Here is a 19,171-nt window from a genome sequence, read left to right as displayed (position 1 = left end):
GCTTTTCATATGACTTGAAGTTAATATGAATGAACAATCCAATCAAATTGCTTCTCACTTGGCCACATTAGTGTATATTATTTAATATGCTTCAGTTAGCATTTTTAAATACATTGGTTTCACTGTATGTGGCCTGTCTATAGCCAAAAGACATGTTGGCTAGTTCAGTTTGAAGTTTCTTGTAGTACAACAAAAAATTCCGGATTTGTGTGTCTGGAATTTCTAGAAACCAAAATAATGAAGGTCAAGTATAGGGCCACAATTTCCCTTGCCATTATGGATTAAATATGTTGTGCTGTTGTAATACAACATGTCTGTAAGACAGCCAGAAAATTGGAGAGGACTGAGATGTACCATGTCTAACTAGCAAATTCAGTTATCACTGGTACCTGCAAATATTAACCTCCCCCAAAACAAAACAACAAACCACCTCTACTACTACCAAAAAAAAAATAGAAGTTTCTGGAGGGGTCACTTTAAGTATCCAGAATCAGCAAGTAAACATCTTATCAAAGAAAAGAGCAGAAGTAATTTTAGACGAGTCTAAGTATGTGAGCTACCTTAATTTCAGGCCTCCTTTAGATAAATACCTCAGAATGTATTAAGCTATTGGGAGTCTGCCTTCAAAGAATAGCATATCTGTTTAATTAAAATAAGGGAAGTATTTAGTACTGTTCATTCTTAGAATATGAATTTCTTTTTTTAATTTTTTTAATGTGTATTTATTTTTGAGAGAGAGAGAGCACGAGCAGAGTAGGGCAGAAAGAGAAGACAGAATCCGAAGCAGGCTCCAGGCCCTGAGCTGTCAGCACAGAGCCTGACACAGGGCTCAAACTCACAGCTATGAAACCATGACCTGAGCCGAAATAGGGCACTTAACCAACTGAGCCACCCAGGCACCCCTAGAATGCAAATTTCTTAAGGAGTCTGGCTATTCCCTTGAGAAAGCAATAGCCACTGAATATACTATGCAAAAATTTAATTAATATCTTTGTTTGCTAATAACATTTTAGTGAAATTAGTTGGAAAAATAATTGGGTTGTTTTTCTTTAATAAGTGGTATCAAGAACTTTAACAGAATAAAAGTACTACAGTTAAAAAGAAAAAAAAAAAGACTGGCAAATGCTCTCTGCGCATTTTTTTTTTCCAGTGGATGGGTCAAGCAAAATGACAAAAATCCTATTATTTGCTGGATTAGTTTATTTCAAGCTATTTTTAGGAAATTAGGGATGCTGCTAGTTGCACTGTTTTCCTTTTATTATTATTGTTATAATTAAAATTCATTGATGAGTTTGGCTCTGATTTTTTTTCCTTTTTTTTTTTTACTCAGGCCGCCGACATTTCCATGCATCCCAGTGCCCAAGACCCACAAGTCCTGTTTCTACAGACAGCAACATGAGTGCTGCGGTAATACAGAAGGCCAGACCAGCCAAGAAGCAAAAACACCAGCCAGGACATCTGCGCAGAGAAGCCTACACAGATGGTAAGTCCATTGAAACGCATGAAAACATCTATGAATCTCGCCTATTTTCCCTGGCTCTCTAGGACTAGAAAATGCATCCACTGGCATTAGAAATTACATTTAAAATTCATTAATGGTAAGCTGCATATTCCTTATTGAAATGCTCGACTTTGGTATCTTTGTTAAGCATCTCTAGTACTTCTAATGATATAGTTATTTAAGAAACTAAGAATAGTGTATACTTTCAATATTTTTACGAGGTTATTTTTGTAGTTGCAAGCAAATAGACTTTACTGTAGCTGAAGTAAGACAGAGAAGCAGCCTTCATCACATTCACTGGTAAATCTTCCGAAATATCCTCTCTCTTTTTTTGCTTTGCTTTTGGAATTTGGCATTCAAATAGAAAACAGTAAACTTATTTGAATGTTAATTCTGGCTATAGCGGTGTTACAGTTTATTTTGTGCACCGAAGGGCAAATCGAATCATCTCCTTCATGCCTTCACATACAATATCGACTCTCACTGAAGAGGTAACGCTTGTATTCTCAAGGGAGCACAAGAGACTAATGCAAACATTGTGATGTTGTCTAGAGAAAGCCTTTAATGAAAGTGCCTCAGGTGGCCCAGCATTTATTAAACCGCCACCTTCTCGTTTTATAAACAACCCCAAGGGCTTTGTTGAAAATTCATGTAAGATAAATTCTCTCAGACTCACCCATCTTGTCAAGTTTGCTACATTTACTAAAGGGGTGGGGAAAGAAGGGTGTCACAGACATTGTCCCACACCTCCTGGTCCTCTCCAACCACAATCTGATTAGGACTTTCATTACCAGTCAGCAATTTTTCAAAAAGGGCATCATTTGCCATTATCATATGAAAGCCTAATATTATAGATCCTTATCCGAGGTTACAAGGAGGGTTTTCTGAGGCACTTTCCCCTGTGATTCCTGCCACTTGACAGAAAAATTTAATACAAAGCTCCCAGCATGATGAGCACAAGTAATTTTGCAATGAGTGGCTGTCCATGCTATTATCTGTACTTTATTCAGAGTATTTTCTCTCACTAGCATCTATCTGATATTAGACTACATTAAATACTGGCATGACACAGCGCACCTGGGCCTCCTGGCTTCTGCCCAGGACTCTTTTGTCAGTGAAACTGAGCTGTCAGAATATTATCTGATTTTGAAGGGTTATTACAGTGGCTTTGTGAATGTTTGCCTCTGTGAAGGGACAAACACTAGGTGTAAATCCCCAAACTCTATCGGCAGTTTTACATTTATGGGACCCCTGTAATGGCATTTTACAAGTTTTATAGCTGTCCTATCAGTTTTTATTATCTGGGAGAGGGCGCTCCTGACTGAAAAACTGGAAAACTGGTCGAACATCAAACCTTGATATAAACATATCTACGTTAAATACGTAAGGGAGAAAATCTGGCCTACAGCTTTGTGTAGCTCTTTCTACCTCATTCTTTACACTTGTTTTCAGGGACTTCTAGCGCTCAGTGATGCTTTTTCAAAATGTTTTAAATAATGTGAACATGCCAAGTTAAAGGGCATGGTAACACAGTTACGAACTACACTATGCTTGAAAATTGTGATCTGGGGGCGCCTGGGTGGCGCAGTCGGTTAAGCGTCCGACTTCAGCCAGGTCACGATCTCGCGGTCCGTGAGTTCGAGCCCCGCGTCAGGCTCTGGGCTGATGGCTCAGAGCCTGGAGCCTGTTTCGGATTCTGTGTCTCCCTCTCTCTCTGTCCCTCCCCCGTTCATGCTCTGTCTCTCTCTGTCCCAAAAATTAATAAAAACGTTGAAAAAAAAAATTAAAAAAAAAAAAAAAAGAAAATTGTGATCTGTATTTATTGTCCCGCATTCTGCAGTACTTTTTTCAATGTGCTTAATAATTAAATATGAATTCTAACTCATCCCGGAATAGTAACTGTTACACTGAATGATGAAACACCTAAGTTATTTTTTCAAAGTTAATTTTAGAATACCAAAGAAATACATTGAAATGGTTAAAGCCAAAACATTAATTTGAAATGTTATTTGGATTTTTCATTGTTTATTTCACAAAAGCGATTATGCAAAATTATCATGGATCTAAAGTCTTGTAGAAGCCAATAATTATTTTCCCAAAGTCATAAAAATAGATAAAATGAGGAGATATGACTAAAGTTATTTTTACAATTTTAGCTTTAACTTCCTTTCAGCATTTTGATAACCATCTGTCTCTTAGTGATGTTTATTGTACCAAAAAGTCTTGAGTTTAATTCTGGACACTTTCTGATTTGATGAAGAAAAAAATACCAAAATATGTGTGTTACTTTATGCATATCCCACAATACATATTGATTAAGTAAAATCAAGTAAATGCAAATACTTTTTTATGCATCAAATAAGAGAAATGCACATAGTCTTGTTAGCAGTGGCTATGACATGGAAACCAAAGTCATTTTCTCAGAAATTATTTCCTCAAAATACTATACTGCATTGTTTGAAGAAAAAATCATAGACTATTTCATGAAGAAACTCAGTGGCAGACACAATTTGTACAATTTATTAAGAAAGAGAAAGGGGAGGGGAAAAGAAAGAATTTAGAGTTGCCAGTTGTTAAAATGTGCATTAAACATGAGGCACAAGGGTGGCTCAGTTGGTTAAGCATCAGACTTTGGCTCGGGTCATAATCTTCCTGGTTTGTGGGTTCAAGACCCGCATCAGGCTCTGTGTTGACAGCTCAGAGCCTGGAGCCTGCTTCTGATTATGTGTCTCCCTCTCTCTCTGCCCCTTGCCCTCTCTCTTTCTCTCTCTCTCTCTCTCTCTCTCCTTCTCTCTCTCTCTGTCTCTCAAAAATAAACATTAAATTTTTTTTAATATGCATTAAACATGTTCGTAAGACATGGAGGGTTTTTTTTTTAATTTTTGTTTTTTGATGATTAAAATCTTAACTATGATGGATGAGTTTGATGACTATCAATAGAATTCCTTTGTTAACTATTTTCAGAATATAGTATAATATATCAGTCTTGAGTTTGTAGTGTCTTTACTTTGTAAAATATGCTTCAAATTATGTACTTGCTTCGTAGAACTTTTGTAAACTATATATAGAAGGCTAAAGAGTGGCTGTGTCTGAGCTGATGAAGAGTAGTTTACTATGATCCTTGTCTGTCAACAGCTATATTAGTTTCTAGGGCTGACATAACAAAGTGCTATAAACCAGGGACTTAAATGATGAAAGTTTATTTTCTCACAACTTTGGAGACTAAAAGTCCAAGACCAAGGTGTCAGCAAGGGTGGTTTCTTCTGAGGCCTCTCTCCTTGGCTTGTAGATGGCCATGGTCCCCTTGTGTATTTAGTCAGTCTTCCTTCAATCTCTGTGTGTGTCCTAATCTCCTCTTATAAGGAAACCAGTTAGATTGAATTAAGACCCACCCCAAGGACCTCATTTTACTTTACCTCTTTAGAGATCCTGTCTCCAAATACAGTCTCTATCTGAGGCACAAGGGGTTAAGATTTAAACATGTGAATTTTGAGGGGACACAATTCAGCCTATAGTAGCCCTTGAGCCTCCTGATGGCACACGGCACGGTGACCATACCTTACTCTGTATGTAAATACTACACCTCTTAGAGACCCAGGGAGTACTGAGTGTACAACAGAGTACTGTATGCTATAGTCACAATGACAGGCAGAATCTATTTACTTATTTCATATTTGCTGCTTACAAGTTTAACCCAGATGAAGGGTCGGATTAAAATATATGAATATTTATCAGTCAGAGTCTTTGCAAGTTAAAGCCAAGCATAAGTGCATTTCTAGGACCTTCTAATAGATTCTTCCCACCCCCTCTTTTCAACCCTTTCGATGCATTTACATACTTGATTTAAAAACCAAATCTACATTATTTCTCTAGCCCTACTTTTCATAAATTATAAATTCACCACCCTCTTTGGAATGATGTTATTTTGACTTGATTTATCATTAATTACAAGGTCTTGGGACTTTAAGCGGTTAAGTAAATAGAGTGTTTGATCTCCATAGCGAGTTAATGCTGGCAGAACTGTCTACATGCACATGCTTTACATATTACTTTATATACATTATGTTGGTATTTGGGAAGTATTACAGAAAGAATGATGTTTATATGATTATATAAAGAGTCTGTACATACGTATAACATGCCCATGATCCTGTTTGTTACTCTTGGTATGAACTGGGTGAAAGTACTGTTTATCATTTTGTGAAACATAAAGTTGTTCATAATATAATAATCCCTGCTTTGACTCAATAATCATTTTATAATACCTGAAAATTTTTGTTTGGTAACCGATTTGTATAAGAAGCAAAACCTGGGGGCGCCTGGGTGGCGCAGTCGGTTAAGCGTCCGACTTCAGCCAGGTCACGATCTTGCGGTCCGTGAGTTCTAGCCCCGCGTCGGGCTCTGGGCTGATGGCTCGGAGCCTGGAGACTGTTTCTGATTCTGTGTCTCCCTCTCTCTCTGCCCCTCCCCCGTTCATGCTCTGTCTCTCTCTGTCCCAAAAATAAATAAAAACGTTGAGAAAAAAAAATTTAAAAAAAAAAAGAAGCAAAACCTGCAAGCATTTACCTCTCATTGTCAATTAGATACAGAAGCAATTATATATATAGGAAGTTAGAACTCTTAAAATTACCATTGGGTTCTCTTCTCATTTTCTACCTGTGTCATAGAGCTTCTGGAAATAGATTGTGTCTCAAGAGTCCTGTATTCCCAAGATTTTGTATGATCTTATAATAGTGGTAATCATTAGCTTTGGTATCTGAGGAGCCCAGACATTTTATGATTTGATGATAGTGGCAGTTACTTTGTGCCAGCTTGATAGTCTGTGTTTGCAATTTGGGGTTTAAATCTGTAGCAAGGAGATGGTGCAGAAATGAGCCTGCAGGCATTCACTCCATCTGCTGCCAGGTATGCTCTCAATTAGACTCTTCTCCTTCTTTCATTGCCAGTCCCAGGCTCGGTCTGAACATAGAACCACTCTGCCTTGGGTCTCTTGGCTTTGAGCCACTAAGGACAGTCTATTTTTTAGCTCTCTCTTTTTGGTTATTTTTGCTAAACAAGTAGCAGATGAGGGAGGACTCTCATGATGGTACCTTTTTTTTTTAAGTATCGTTTTTTTAAAAAATCCATTAAAGTAGTGAAGAGGAAAATCAGGCACAATGGCACTGATAATATATGTTGTAAGACAAAAAAAATGTGATTTAGTAGAATCAAGAGAAAGTTAGTACATTGGCTTTTCTCTGGCCACCATTTTAGGTAATGTTTAGAGGCTATTTATATGAAACTAGAACATAATGAGCCATGAGAACTAACAACAACAACAAAATGCAGGTAAAAGATGGATAGACCACTTTTAATAATGGAGTCCTAAGTAAAATAGCTGGTAGGAAGATGGTACCTCAAAATTTCTGCTTTCAGAAACCAATACAGTGAATTCCGATGCCTTGTTTTAGCATGTAATGTCAAAATAATATTAGTTAAGAAAAAAGTTACTTTAGGGATAAAATTAATTCTTTGTAAAAAAATATGAGAAGGGGCGCCTGGGTGGCGCAGTCGGTTAAGCGTCCGACTTCAGCCAGGTCACGATCTCGCGGTCCGGGAGTTCGAGCCCCGCGTCAGGCTCTGGGCTGATGGCTCAGAGCCTGGAGCCTGTTTCCGATTCTGTGTCTCCCTCTCTCTCTGTCCCTCCCCCGTTCATGCTCTGTCTCTCTCTGTCCCAAAAATAAATAAACGTTGAAAAAAAAATTTTTTTTTTTAAATTAAAAAAAAATATGAGAATAAGAAACACTGACTGTGTCCTAGAACTCTTAATTTGCTATTATATTAAGAATTTCTAAGAATATTTTAATATTTCTGAGAATATTTTAATATTCAAGGATTTCTCATGCTGGCATATGTAAATGATAGTCAACAGAACATTGTCAGTAATGGTAAAACATACAGAAACAACCTAAATATTCCCCTGTATGGATTGGCTAAATAAATAATGATACACTCATAAAACAGAGGATTATACGAAGTTTTCAAAACGAGGTAGAGCTGTATGTACATACAGGGAAATGTATACAACTACACAGTTAGGTGAAAAAAGTGCAATTCTCCTTATGTCAATAAGAGAGAAAGGCTACGTATTTTCACGTGGTACTTTTTGCCACCACATAGGGGTGAGTAGACTGGCACTGTACCACCAAGGTGTGGCCAATTTATATAGTCCCTGATGTGAATGATGCTCCATGGAATTATGCAACACAAATATGCCTGATTTGTGTGTCTAAATAATTTCTGGAATGATCTATACAAACATATTCAAACTGATTACTTCCACATAATCAATATTGAGTATGTGAAATGGAGATGGAGATATACGAGGGGTTGTACTTTCAAGTTCTTATGTACTTTTGATTTATTTTTAGAATGTAAATGCAAATTTTTTGTTTAGAATGTTGATTTTTTAATACTAAGCTTTTAATACATGTTTTATAAACACTTTTTAGTTAATTTATTCTATCATTTAGGTATTCCTCTTAAAATCTGAAAACATTACCATTTCTGAACTCATGATTGAAAAAGTCATGCTGATAATTACCAAATCTCTGTATCTCTGGTCTTGACCTCTCTTGAAACTCAGATTCTATGTACAAAAACCTGTTGAACATCTCTATCTAGGTACTTCAAAGTCTCCTCCTTTTCACTTTTTGTAAAACTGAACTCCTCCTCTTCCTCTGTGGGCCATCTCTTTCTCATCCCCTCCTTCCTTATCTTCAGTGAAGTTTCTATCATCCACCTAGTCAACTATGGTGAAAATCGTGTCATTTTAGATTCTTTCCTGTGCTTTCCCTGCTAGATTCCATTGATCATTAAATGATATTGATTTTTCTTTCTTAACCTTTCTCAAATACATTTCTTCATCTGAACAGCCACCAATGCAGTTACACCCTCTATCATTACTTACCTGAGCTATTACAAATTGTATTCAAACCTTTCCATGCTAACGGCAGAACAACCTAAAATTAGAATCTCTTCATATTCTTCTAACTTTCCAACTATTATTAGGATATCTATTTCTGTTCCCTAAAATGTACATGGGGGCAAAGGTAGCACCCCTTAAAGAATGTAAATTTTCTAGATATCAAATTTTTACCTACTAGTATCCTTAGGTGTGTCTATAAGACTTTGAATTATATAAAAAATGTGTGCATAAAGTGTGTATAAAGTGATAGGTAGATGAAATTAACTTACATTTATACCAGAGATTAGCTGGTTTAAAACCTCTGGGTGCAGATACAAAGTGCAGCAATCCCATCAATGGATGGTAGATTATAAATACAAAATAGAATGTAATAATATAAGGAATACTGAACCAGAAATTAAGAATCTGAGGGCATTGGTCCTAGCTCTGATCACATCTAGATTTGAGGTTGAAAACCTAAGGTCTGTGTGTTCAAGTTACTCTTTTTACAGAATGGGAAGAGATTTAGGCTAGATTAGAGATGGCAAATACGTCTCAACTCAAGTGCCAACCTCAATCAATTTGAAGTGGTTGCCTGAAGAGTAAGGGTATGCATTTGGGACCAGGAACATTGCACTGAAATCAATTAAGAAGGTCTGTCATGGTTGGCGGAGAGAGAGTTTGAGCACATATGCCTATATTAGCTATCCCAAGACTTGGTAATCTTTAAGTCCCAGCTCTATGATTCACTATTTTTGTGCCATATAACAATGAGGATAGATTGAAATTGTTGATCTTCTTGTTCCTTCGTTGCCTTCAAATGTTCCAGTTCATTTAAGATGTATTACCTCACAATTGAATGTGAATCCAATGGTAATACTAACATTTAAGTGTAAGTGGTAGACTTTTACAGTATTTTAAATTTTTCTTTCTAGATCTTCCACCTCCTCCGGTGCCACCACCTGCTATAAAGTCACCCACTGTCCAATCCAAGGCACAGCTGGAGGTACGACCTGTAATGGCACCCAAACTACCTTCTATAGAAGCAAGAACAGACAGATCATCAGATAGAAAAGTAGGCAGCTACAAGGGGAGAGAAGTATTGGATGGAAGACAAGTTGCAGATATGAGAACAAATCCAGGTGATACCAGAGAAGCACAGGAGCAGCAAAATGATGGGAAAGGACGAGGAAACAAGGCAGCAAAACGCGACCTTCCACCAGCAAAGACTCATCTCATCCAAGGTACCAATTTATTCATACAGCAAATAAATATAGATTGAACATATATTTTGTAAGTTACACTGTTAGGTTCTTGTGAGCCATATGAAAATGGATAAGTTTAGAAATTTGGTCTCTAATGGAGGAGACAAGCATGTACTCAAATAATTTTAATATAATTAAATTAAATTCATAACATTATATAAGACTTCCTTGGAGAGGTGTCATTTGAATTGGGTTTTAAGGGAAAGCATGATTTCAACAGGTGAAACAGGGAGAAGGGGATAGCAGATAAAGGAAATAAATGGAGAAAAAACATGTAAGTGTAAAAACCGATGTTTGGGGAACTTTAATTTCCAGTTTGACCAGAGAATAGGTTGCTTCGGGCCCGGCACAGATAATGAAAGATAAAACTAGAGAGGGGGTTGGGCCAGATTGGCAAGGCTGGGAATGTGACTCTAGACTGTGAGGTTTATGATATAATCAGTGGTGAGCCAGCAAAGAATTTTGAGCAAGAAATGACAGAATCAGATTTTTAGAAAAAGAATTGGCAGCACTCTATAGTGAAGGAAGAGACTGGAATCTAATAGATGAAAGTATCAGGTCACTGTAAAATATCTAGGTATAAAATAGGAAAACACTGAATTAAAATAGGTATGTGGGGAAATAAAGGAGAGAACAGCCTCCACTGGCATGTCAGAGATAGAGCCAGTAGGAATTGGTGACTAATCGAAAGTAGAAAAATAGACTGAAACTATGGAGTAAAGCAGAAGTTACTCAAATGTTCATTAGATGGCCCTGCTGACTAGTGGAATATAATTGTACTAACTGATGTAAGAAAACAAAACAGAAAAGATTTCTAAGGGAAAATATTTTCAATGTTGAATGGATTAAGGTGCTGACAAGAACACAGATATGAAGAAAATCAATAAGACTTTAGACAACTGAGTTTAAAGATCAGGGGGAAAGGTTGTGAGTAGAGAGTGGATTTTAGAAACAGCAACACAGAGTAAAATTGTGTGAATTACAAAGGCTAAATTATCAACAGTGATATATCGGTTAAAGCTGAGCAATCAATTCTCTGGGAGGAAAGCAGAGCAAAATCCTAATTTGTGCCCGTTTACATACTTCTGTTGGGTAGTTACTCCCAAGACAGCTGGTTTCAAGCTGCTAATATGAAGTCAGTGAATGTGGAGTTGGGAAGACTCGGTTACTCTTCTTTTGCTGAGAACGTGTGAGCCAGTTTCAATGCACCAATAATCAGCAGTGATTATATTTAAAGACTAGGTACAAGAATGACTTTCTATAGTGGAAACCAAGATGGATCCACCCAGAGATATAAAATAATCAAGTTCTCTAAGCCAGAGAAAATAGTGTCCTAGAAAGAATGGAGGAGGAAATTTTAAGACAGGAAGAAATCTAAAATGCCACACAGAACTGGAAGTTGGATGTCAACAGGAGGTGGAGGATGGGGAGAGAATGCCTAAGGATTTTGTAATATGTTATTTGTGGGTGGTATTAGAACTGTTTTTAGTAGAGTAGTCAGAATAGATGCCAGACTCTAAGGAGTTGTAAAGTAAATGGACATTGTGAAGGGAGGTGATGAGCCCTTTTCAGAAGGCTGGGAAGAGAAGAGGTTGGGAACAAGTTTGCCAGGAAGGCAGAATTTGTAGAAATGCTTTAGGATAGTGTATTTGAGCATTATTAGATACTAAGGAATAGAAACCATTTAGGAGAAAGAAATATAATAAAGGGAAGATTGGTCATAGTCAGAAAAGAGTGGTAGGGTAATGAATCTGAGAAGCCTGTACAACTACTGCTGTATTTTAATAGATATGTTGTGATAAAATTAGACATCAAACTCTCATTCTTTTTATTATGGGCACCTGGTCATTAGCAATGTCCTTTCAAAATGGGAGTCAGTTTCACTCTCTTATGTGACAGGAAGCCTGAACTCCTAATCTAGGCATGTACTCAGCAACAAAGTGATGAGTGGGGGTGGACGCCCCCACTATATGAGCACAAAGTACTTGGTGTTATTACCACAATCCAAAGTTTGAAAAACTTAGGTTGCTTGTTATCAGTTAAGCAAAATGTGATCTGGCTCTGACTCTTTGATCTATTCTATACTCCAAGTAGTGACTTATAAATACAATGTCATGACATAAATTATGAAGTTTATATGTGGCCTGAAAGTATAAACCAATTTGCTGCTACAAGTAAGCTTCCTCCAAAGCAGGTGGGATTTTTCAGGGAAGAAAAAGCGACTTACAAACCTGGAAAGATATTGGAGTATACAGAATTAGAACAAAGAGATGGAATTATTTTATCAATCTTTAGACTTTAATAAGTTGTCCTTTGTGTTATAAAAATATTTCTAACTAAAGAACTATTGCTGGAACTATTAATCTAGAAACAAGGGACCCTATTTCATGGAGAGCACTGAGTTACACTGACCAGATTATTATTTTATGTCTTGCTTTCTCAAATTCTGATTTAAACCATAACTCTGCGTATATGTGTCATTAAATGATTGTTTCTATGCATTGCTATAATTTTCACCTTCATAATTCAGTTGACATTATTTAAAATGAAAGAGGCACCCTGATTTACATGTGTAATGAATGGTCATTTTTTAATTAAAGAGAGTGGTCTTCTAGACTTGAATGACTGATTGTTTTGCTGACATTTACCTCAATTAGTTCAATTTATTTCTACATATATCAAACATCCACTGCGGTATAAAGCATTGTACTGGTCTTAAGATTTATGTGTAAGTATGAACCTTGACCTCAAGAAGCTTATAGTCAGAGTTGGAGACAGGTTATCTGTAGATTCACAGACATATTCATATTTGGTATAACGTTTATGATGCTGTGATACTTGAGAGTCCAGAGAAGGGACAGTTAGCCCAGTCTTGTGGGGACGTGAGGTAGAAAACGACTTCTTGATCTTTCCTAGTGGAAATAACACATAAGCCGAGTGACCGGGGTGGGTGGAGTTTTACTTGAGTAAGAAGAGTGAATAGATTGTTCTGGCAGAGAAACTCAACATGAAAAGCTTTGAGGTACATTAAGAAGATTATAAATTCAGTGTGACTAAGATAGTAAAAGTGGTCAAAGAGGAAGCTCTTGAGGTAAATGTAAGTTTAAGTCATAGACTGCCTGTAGTTCCTATAAGAAGGCAGCTGAGTGAATATGTTTTAGAGAGGAATAGCTCAAGACACAGAGATCTATTGGAAGATATTTGCAACACCTGGACAAGAGATGTGGAGAATATAAACCAGGCTATAGGAACAGAGATGAGTGAGTGGGAAAATTCAACATTAACATTTTTTTGTGTTAAAAGTCAGGCTCACCTGTGTATATTTGAATGTGTGGAAAAGGTACATTGAAGGAGTGCCGGAAGGTTGTTGGAAGGCAGGGAACACTCTAAAATAATTTCGGTTTTCTGTGTTTGTTTTTTTTTTTTAATTTTTTTTTCAACGTTTATTTATTTTTGGGACAGAGAGAGACAGAGCATGAACGGGGGAGGGGCAGAGAGAGAGGGAGACACAGAATCGGAAGCTGGCTCCAGGCTCTGAGCCATCAGCCCAGAGCCCGACGCGGGGCTCGAACTCACGGACCGCAAGATCGTGACCTGGCTGAAGTCGGATGCTCAACCGACTGCGCCACCCAGGCGCCCCTTTTTTTTTTTTAATTATGTGTTTGTTTTCTTAATAATTAGTGTTGTCATTAACTATATTAGAGAATCCAGAAGAGAAGAAAGGAGTGGACATGATGAAGTCAATGTTCGACATAGTGAGTTTGAGGGACGCTTAAGAGGAAGTATTCAACATAATTCAAAAATTGGAAATATAAATTAATGATTTATCATAATAAAATAGTAATTAAATCCACTCATTCACTCAAAACTATTTATCAATGACCTGTTATATGTCAAATTGAGAGTATATCAAAACACAAAACACAGAAAAATACCTGCCCCCATGACAGTTACATTCTAGAAAAGGTTGCAATTTGTGAGAATGGATGAAATTACCCAGAGTGAGTGGGAGAAAAATGTATATGTATACACTAGGGTAAAAGTAGAAATTTGCAGGGCATCAACATGTATGAGGCACTCTGTAGGAAGAGCCCACAGAAAACTGTCCAGGAAGGAAGAGAACTAGAAGCTGGGAATAGTGATGTTTAAATTGATAGTGGTTTCCAGATGAAGGCAGCGAGAAGTCCAGAGACATAAGGGCTGAAACATGATTAGCATTTTCAAAGTCAACAGTGAGTTTTCTCTTTCATAGTGGTAATGTGGGCATGCATAGATTTCAGTGCGATCCAGAGTAAATGGGAGTTGCATCTGCCACTATTGAGTCTAAATTCAAGAAGCTTTGTTGAGCATCAAGGACAGAAAGAAGGTATTGATTCATGTGGAGCAAAGGCTTAACAGGAAAGTTTTTAGCAAAAGACAGATTTTATATTGTAGATTGACAAAAATTACAGTCAATGGAGAGAAAAAGATTGGTAAAACAGGGACAGAAGATTCAGGTCACAGGAGTCCAAGTGCTATGAGGCAAGGATGCAGGAACAGTGGTCTTCATGGACTGTGAGACCCCAGCAAGTCAGAACCTGGATGATGGGTAGAAGTTGTAATGAGTAGAATGGATGGAGAAAGGTGCCACCAAGGAGGACTAAACAGGTGACATTAGTAGAGTGGTTGACCTTCCCAGGAAGAGAATGTTTTGTGCAAAGGTCAGGGAGTATTGACTTCGAACTGGTGCTAGTTGGGATAAGAGGCAAACCTTCCTCATTCTACTGGAGAGAGCTTGTGTGGAAACCTCAGGGGAAATCAGATTGCATCCAGGCAGCGTGGACAGTAGAAGCATTTGGAGGGGGAGGGGAAATGAATATAGAAGAGTTGTTTTTTCATGTGTTTGGTGTCCAAAGAGTGGAGGGAACAGGCTTTAGAGAGAAGTGAGCAACTGGTGGAGGCATCAATACAAGCAGCACCAAATTTAAAGCAGTAAGAAGATAGAAATTCAGAAGATGGTGTTTCATTAGAGTGGCTTGTGTTTTGAGCTAGCGATGTGGCAAACTTCTGAGATTCAAGGTTCCACAATGTAAATACAATGTTAAGATGGAGGTTGTCTCGAAAGTGAACCTGGGCTTGATTCTGTTTTGGTAGTTTGAGGAAACTGGGCTTTGTTTTTATCAGTGCCTGAAAATGATCTTTCATAATTTGCATAGAGATTTCATTATCTCCTCTGTTTTTACAGCAACACTAGGGGCTCCTCTGGGTATACATATTAGTAATACTTTTTTTAGAAAAGTGGAAACTAAGGCCTAAAATAATTGGATATCACATAGTGAAGGAGAGAACTGGAAGCTCTGTCTGATTCTAGGTTTGGTTTACCTCTTAATGAATTTGGTCCCAAGTGAGTTTGAGGTAGTCAGGAGCTTGTGAGTGAAACCAACCTGAACGCCAACCACTACCAGGAAGACAAGACTTGTTATTTTCATTTTCACGACAATGCTGCTTTTCAATTATTGTTATAAAATATCCTCACTTACTCCTCAAAAACACTGGTGCTTCCCCATTCAAAATTACAGACATAAGTGATGATACATTATACAATGAAAATGCATAATGGTGTTCATATGCACTTACTATATTTCATTACACAGAGGATATTCTACCTTACTGTAGACCTACTTTTCCGACATCAAATAATCCCAGAGATCCTAGTTCTTCAAGCTCAATGTCATCAAGAGGATCAGGAAGCAGACAAAGAGAACAAGCAAATGTAGGTCGAAGAAATATTGCAGAAATGCAGGTTCTTGGAGGATATGAAAGAGGAGAAGATAATAATGAAGAATTAGAGGTATCTATAATTTTTTTCCAAGTTTCTCAGCATTATGCTAGTTATTAAATCAGCCTCAAATTTAGAAATATGTATCAGGCCACAGAAATGTTTCTGTTTTACCACAAATGCCAATGTTAGTGATACCAGAGACTAAACTTCTGTGAATTTAATGATTTTCTTGAAATGCATTCCAATGTTTTAAATGGTGATAACAGTTTCTTTTTGGATCTAGAGGTCATGTTCATCTGCAGATATTCGTATAAGAAGTTTATATGGCAAACATGTTGTTAGGAAATAAGAACTATTTCTCTAGATAATATATTGTATAGTACTGTATTGTAGTACGTTGTAAAAACCAGTAAGGTGACAGAGTTATAAGGATGTAAATGAGAGTGCTTAGCCTGTGTTATCTGCCGCCCTAGTAATCACTGGGGTTAATCTAACTGATTGGACCAACTATCTTCCACCTTAATTCTTCTGCCAATGAGAACATGATCCTTGACATTAACCTTCTCGGAAGAGAACACTCTTTGAGTCAAATATATACTCCTTTGTTGGAATTTATAGATAGCAATACAAGATAGAATTGGCAGTAAGTCAAAATAAACCAACTTTTAAGACCATGTTTCCTCCATCTAATAATAATAATAAACAAGTTGAGGACAAATTTCTCTTCTTACAAATATATTTAAACCCAAGTAGATTGTTAAATGAATGTTCATCTTAAACTTTTAAGAATAGAAGATGAAAAATTTTAAGGCATAATATCTAATTGAATTTCCTATAATACCCAAAACATCTTGATTTTGAATTTTGGAATAAGATTTTCTTCTTGCAATTGTTGTGGTGAGAAGCTGTTTTATAAGTTGTGCTTGTCTTTTTGAGGAGAAGAACTTTTCTGGGGGACAAAAAGTTACCAAAAATAACTCTAATACTTAAACCAATAAAATTTGAGCTATAATGTTGAGTTGGGGACAGGGCAAGTAGAGAAATCCACCTTTCGCTGCCCCTCTCGCTCCTGCCCCACATACCCCAATACTGCAACATTGTGTAGAACACAGTTTGGTGCTTGTAGAGAACTACTGGATCTTCTATCAAAACCAGCTATAAAGACAAATGAAATCAGTTGCCATGAGCACTTTTTAACGTATGCCAGGGAATGAAGGAAGAAACGCAAATTATAAGGATAAAAACATATACATCCATATAAAGATAAGACTATAAGATTGATTTTGAAATTTACCAAAAACTTATCTCTTACAGGAAACTGAAAGCTGAAGACAACCAGAGAGGCTTGTGCGATCCAATGTGAAAAGTATCTCTCAAGATGCCTCTTGTCTGATGACACATGACGCCAGATACAATGTTCAGTGCAATCAGAGTGTAAAAATTGTCATTTTTATTCCTCTTATTGGAATACCATTTTTAAAAATTTTATTGGAGTTTTATTGTTGTTGTTTGATCCTTATCCCTATGAAGAGCTTCCCTATTCCCCTCGCTGTTGGAACAAACCATTACACTTTACTTCTAGCAAGGGAAGTACTTGACTTCTTGCTTCAGTCATCAGCCAGCAAGAGAGAACAAAACAGTTCGTTTGCATTTTGCCCCTGAGATATGGCATTGCACTGCTTCTATATCAAGCCAATTTTATAGCAAAGTATTGATCAAAGATACAAAATTGACTAATCAACCTCATGGCAAGGGCTCTCAAGATATAATCTTTCTATAACCAACCGCTACTGCAAATTAAAACATATTTCATTTTCACATGATTTTAAAGTCAGTCTTTCATACCACCCTCTGCTGGGAGAAAATAAAATAGAATACATGCAGAACAACCACAAGTCGATTTGAATGGGGTAGAAACATTGTAAATATATACTCTTTGCAACCCCTGGTGGTACTTTATTTTGTCTTCATTTCAATCATGGAAGTATATTCTTACTGGAAATATACTTTTGGATAAGTAGGAATAAGCCAGTTGGATCTCTGGTTGTCTAGTCATTGTCATAAGTAAGCCTAGCAAAAAACCTTGTTCTATTTTTCAATCGAACGCAAGTATTAATGCATATTACAAACCAATGGATGTTTTTAATGACCAATTGAATAAGGACATCCCTATCTTAACTGGCCTAAATTTCTTCTGGTAGTGTCAGTTCAACTTTCAGAAGTGCCACTTAAGGAAGTTTGATTTTTGTTTTTGTAATGCACTGTTTTTAATCTTTTTTTTTTTTTTTGGTTTTAAAAGCACAATCACTAAACTTTATTTGTAAACCATTGTAACTATTAACCTTTTTTGTCTTATTGAGAAAAGTGTTGAGAAGCGTTTTTAACCTGTTTTGTTAATGCTCTATGTTTGTATTTGGAATATTTGAATGATGACAGGTGGTGAAGTAACGTGCATACTTTATTGTGGGCCATGAACCCAATGGTTCTTACTTTTCCTGGACCTAAAGAAAAAAAAAGGTTTAAGTTTGTTGTGGCCAATGTTGAAACTTATGAGATTTTCTTATAAGCTCAAAGAGAGGCATTACTTGCTTTGAATTGCCAAATGATGCCCTCTGACTGTAGATTTTTATGATCCTTTTTTGTCGTTATATGAATTTCATTGACTTGATAATTGGTGCTATTTGAAGAAAAAAATGTACATTTATTCATACACAGGTATCAGGCCTGACCCCACTGGAAAACAAAGCCAAACAAAACTGAACCACACAGAAAAAGCTGGTGTTCACCAAAAACTAAATGTGTTCACTTAGATAATTTGAAAGTTACATAGAAAGGGTGTGCAGTACTAAGGGAACAATCCATGTGATTAATGTTTTCATTATGTTCATGTAAGAAACCTCTTATTTTTAGCCATAATTTTGCATACTGAAAACCAATAATCAGAAAAGTAATTTTGTCACATTATTTATTAAAAATGTTCTCAAATACATCATTCTTTCTTGTGTTGATTTCTTTTGTTTTTTCATTGTGTGATCAAATTTATTCCATTTAGTCACAAAGTTGTGCTGTCTTAACATTTCACCACTGTATTATCAGATGAATAAAAATTCTGTTTTCTGAACAACGAGGCTTTACTTATAAGGAAAAATTCTCTACTCCATGGAAATTAAGGCTGTAAGATCAATCAAGACCTAAAAGTCATTTGGTCGTAAAATAGAATTTTAATATTAAGGATGTACTAAAATGTTTTTTATGTGTATCTGAATTTCAATTAACCTATTTCTGAAATAGTGAGGATTCAACTATGATACATCTAATTTATAAAGTTTGAGCCACCTCTGTTCCATCAATAAGAAAATTATATTATCCAGAATATTTATTAGTAATTATCTGCTTTCTTGTTTACAGGTTCATGTGAAATTTTAACAATTCTATACCTGCCATATACTGGGTTGAACATTATTGCCCATTAGATTAAGGTCAGAATATTCAAGTATTCAACTTTGAATGGGTGAGATGAGCAAGAGAATCTAGTGAAGGTTCTTTCCCTGTGATATATATATGGTTAAACTTTGTGTTGATCATAATTTACAAAACTGGGAAAATTTTGAAAAAAAGAAGGTAGATATTATTTTGAAGTTTAATTTTACAAAAGTGATATAATCACCAGCATCTGCTTAGATCCATAGGTCAAGAAG

The 19,171-nt window shown here is 36.5% G+C and overlaps 1 protein-coding gene across 9 annotated transcripts in view; it reads left to right on the top strand.

Annotated features, from left to right (window-relative positions):
- Positions 1 to 18,462, top strand: part of ROBO1 (roundabout guidance receptor 1) — a 1,145,602-nt gene extending 1,127,140 nt beyond the window's left edge. For 8 of the 9 annotated variants that reach the window (XM_043593873.1, XM_043593874.1, XM_043593878.1 and 5 more), the window contains 4 exons: positions 1,331 to 1,483; positions 9,383 to 9,691; positions 15,346 to 15,542; positions 16,788 to 18,462. In XM_043593873.1, coding sequence (XP_043449808.1) covers positions 1,331 to 1,483; positions 9,383 to 9,691; positions 15,346 to 15,542; positions 16,788 to 16,802 — 674 coding nt within the window. In that variant the 3' untranslated portion in view covers positions 16,803 to 18,462. The remainder of the gene's footprint in view (positions 1 to 1,330; positions 1,484 to 9,382; positions 9,692 to 15,345; positions 15,543 to 16,787) is intronic. The other variant, XM_043593879.1, reaches the window with a different exon arrangement.
- Positions 18,463 to 19,171: the final 709 nt, after the last annotated feature.

The sequence above is a fragment of the Prionailurus bengalensis genome, chromosome C2 (assembly GCF_016509475.1).
Source record: "Prionailurus bengalensis isolate Pbe53 chromosome C2, Fcat_Pben_1.1_paternal_pri, whole genome shotgun sequence".
Lineage (NCBI taxonomy): Eukaryota > Metazoa > Chordata > Mammalia > Carnivora > Felidae > Prionailurus > Prionailurus bengalensis.
Note: the sequence above shows the minus strand (reverse complement) of the source record. Positions and strands in the feature narration are given on the sequence as shown.